A 3,266-nucleotide genomic window follows, 5' to 3' on the forward strand; every position below is an offset into this window, starting at 1 on the left:
TTTGTACTCCAATAACTTTTATTCAGAATATGAACAAATTAAAGTATAAAAACATTGACACTTACTTTGTTTACCGAAATACTTGGTAAATCTAGCAGAATCTCGATACACTACATTTAAGTTGTTTTCTTCAGGATCCAAAGTGATGAGGGCATTTTGTATTTCATCTTCTATTGTTACATATTGGGTTCGAGCCCCAATAACATCTGAAGCTTTAGAACAACCGAAATAGATTATCAGATCCAATTCATTTTTTTCCTGCCAGTTGTAGTCCGTTAGCAACTGAAAAAGCATATTTATTGTTTTAATTACATAATTTAGTTTTCTCAATCAAAGGAGAACGTAATTATTGTTTATTAGAAAATTTACTAAACATTATTGCAGTTACTATTACTTACAGAATAACATCCAGGAGTCCATCTTTGTAATTCAAACTTCATCGATGCATTTGTACCTGCTAAATCTAAATCGGTATATTTTTGGAGGAGACTAAACATTTTGGTAGACTGAAATAAACTTATAAATCTCTCAATAGTATGTGGTACACTTTTAGTATCCATAACTTCATAACAATACCTATTAAGAGGGCCAATCTTCACCCAACATATATCTACAATTTTTATTTAATTTGGATACTTTTTATTATGCAGTTAGGAATTATTATTTTTACCTTTGTTATTTAAACTTTGTACGATTTCATTAAAAGATTCCTTTTTGAAAAAATTTCTTAATGAAATTTCTGAATTTTCCTCGATATGTTTCTGAATTAGTTTTACGGCTTTCATCTCTAAGTAATCCTCATTAATCCAAGATACTAATTCTATATCTACATCTTTGGCTTTTATAAAGTTTTTACTGTATAATCCATTTTCTAAAGGTTTGTATGGCGGTGTCTGAAAAATTGGCGGATATTTTGTATGAAACCATCCATTTATGCTTAATCTACAATTATTTAAGCTTGTCACCTCTTCTACCTAAAATATAGTTTATGATTTTTATTTTTGTAAATTAAAAATTGAAATTAATCAATGCAACAAAAACGGATTGAAATATCTACCTGATGATACGAGTCGTTAGTTACAGGGAAAAATACCAGTTGGTTATTGGATGGATAAATACTTCTTACATTTTTTAGTGGATGGCCACATTCGTCTTTATTAAAAAGCTGCAAAGCTCCTCCGTTAGATTCACTCCAATCCTTTGACAAGTATAATACAAAAGCAACCAATCGATCCTCTCTTTGATCATCGTGCACCAACAGATAGTCTGTATTACTGTACAGACTACATGTTGCCGAAATGTGTGTCAGATTTAGTCCTGTTAAATTAGCTACCTAAAGAAGTTTTTAATGTAAATAATAAAGTTAATAAAAACCAAAATACCTCTTACCCAGTTCATTACGTCTGTTTTCAGAAAATTAAGTATGCTTGTCACATATTCATAATTTAAATATTTTAGATCTTTTGACTGAAAAAATTCATACAAGTCCATATTTCTTATGTTCCAGTCTAACTCGTAAAATTCTTGTCTTATACATTCTAAGAAATGCACATTATCAATAAGGTTATTAACAACGCATACTTTGAACGGAACATTAATTAGTTCAATGTTATCATCAAGTAATTTCATATTTTTGTTCCAGTTTTCTCTGAATGTTTCCATGAATGAACTGCTTAATAAAATTGGATTCAACTCTGGTGCTATTTTCTGTTTTTTTTTTGGTTGTATGTCTGGGCAACGTCCACATGTAGGCATCAAATGATCTGTGCTTAAAAATTACAATCTAATATTATCTTCATGAATAGTAAAATTTATTTATTACATTCATTATTTCATAAATATATTTTATGTAGTAACATTTTAGTTAGTTTCATATATTTAAGAATGTGATATTTTGTAGCACGTTGCAAACAATTCTTTTCGTAAGTTTAAAATTCCTCAAATTTTAAACAAAATTACTTTTATTCAGTTACTCTGATGGTATACAGGAATTGTAATAAAGATTATACCTATAAAATCATTAAATTGTGACTTACAACCTGTTATAAAGGAAGAAACAGTTTTTGGAATAATTTTGCAGTCGTCATCCCAAAGGTCACACTCAAGTTCTGGTTCACTCTCTGATGACTCTTCCTGATATGAAAATCCACTTTCATATTCATCCGAATCTTCACTTTCCTTCACATCTAAAAGATTAATTTTATTACATTGTTGATAAAATTTAGTATATAATTAAAAAATTTCATACCAGTGAAGTCGCTTTTGCTATTTGTTTTTGAATCCATTTAAAAACTAAATAAATTGATGAAAATTGGATTTCAAAAGAAATCCTAGAAATTTAAACACAAAAGATAACCACAACGTAACCTCACAAAATATTAAAAACACAGCTGTCCGCGATCAAAGGCAGCCTCCTGAGGGCCTTTCGATTTGGCAATAATGCTATCAGCAGCTAATAGCAAGTTAGAGTTACTCTGAACTGATATTACTTGCTGAAGGGCAAGGATTTAATACAAAATGTATAAAATCCTTGGCTGAAGGGTACAGTCTTTACCAAAACGAAAGCACCCCAGTTCAGGACCATGAGCAGCATGAGCTGCTTTCGTGTGAACTCACTTATGTACCAGACTACCAGAGGCTCTGAATCAAAGCTTTCCTTTTATATTGTTAACCTTTGAGCATAATATAAAATATACCAGATGGAGGAAGCACACTTACGGCAAAGTTTACAGAATAATTAATATTCTGTAAACCTTGCTTACGGCGCGCGCCATTATCCATGGCTAGAAATTGGCCTCAATGATTTGGGATCGAGGGGGATTATCCCTCTTTATCCTGCCTCATCTCGTGTAGGCCTGGACAGCCTTCGTAGGTGGGCCCCATCAGTCGTCTACCCCGGCCGCAAATGCGGCCGATGTAGGCGCTTTGTGGGACCTCTTTTTGTCCTGGCAGGGCCCCGCCGGCTAGGGCCCTTTCTTCTGGCGCTCTTCTTGCTTCGCCGGCTCGTTGTTCCAACCAGCGTCATAAACAGTTTCTTACAGTCAGGATTCTGCGCAGTAACTTAAATGCGTTCCAACCAGAGTTACTAACGATTAGTAAACAATCAGTTTTCTGTTCCAAATAAGAATCGAACCTGTTTGAAAACTATCAGAACGATTTGCGGATTATCTTCTAACCGCCGCCATTATTCTATGGCTAGAAATTGGCCTCAATGATTTGGGATCGAGGGGGATTATCCCTCTTTATCCTGCCTCATCTCGTGTAGG

The 3,266-nt window shown here is 33.3% G+C and overlaps 1 protein-coding gene across 3 annotated transcripts; it reads right to left on the reverse strand.

The window, feature by feature from the left end:
* Window positions 1-2,383, reverse strand: LOC108916269 (prolyl 3-hydroxylase OGFOD1). Of its 3 annotated transcripts, none has more exons than XM_018722480.1 (7): window positions 2,249-2,383; window positions 2,040-2,186; window positions 1,390-1,763; window positions 1,058-1,333; window positions 671-974; window positions 399-610; window positions 1-282 (listed from the first exon to the last, which is right to left on the reverse strand). In XM_018722480.1, exons 1-7 carry the CDS (start codon window positions 2,283-2,285, stop codon window positions 19-21), a joined length of 1,614 nt encoding a protein of 537 aa, XP_018577996.1. In that variant the 5' UTR covers window positions 2,286-2,383; the 3' UTR covers window positions 1-18. The 3 variants fall into 3 exon arrangements, with proteins under 3 accessions (XP_018577996.1, XP_018577995.1, XP_018577997.1); XM_018722479.1 differs by having other exon boundaries at window positions 2,037-2,186; XM_018722481.1 differs by lacking the exon at window positions 2,249-2,383 and having other exon boundaries at window positions 1,390-1,768; window positions 2,037-2,122.
* Between the last annotated feature and the right edge of the window lie 883 nt (window positions 2,384-3,266).

Source organism: Anoplophora glabripennis, unplaced genomic scaffold (assembly GCF_000390285.2).
Source record: "Anoplophora glabripennis isolate ALB-LARVAE unplaced genomic scaffold, Agla_2.0 scaffold1498, whole genome shotgun sequence".
Lineage (NCBI taxonomy): Eukaryota > Metazoa > Arthropoda > Insecta > Coleoptera > Cerambycidae > Anoplophora > Anoplophora glabripennis.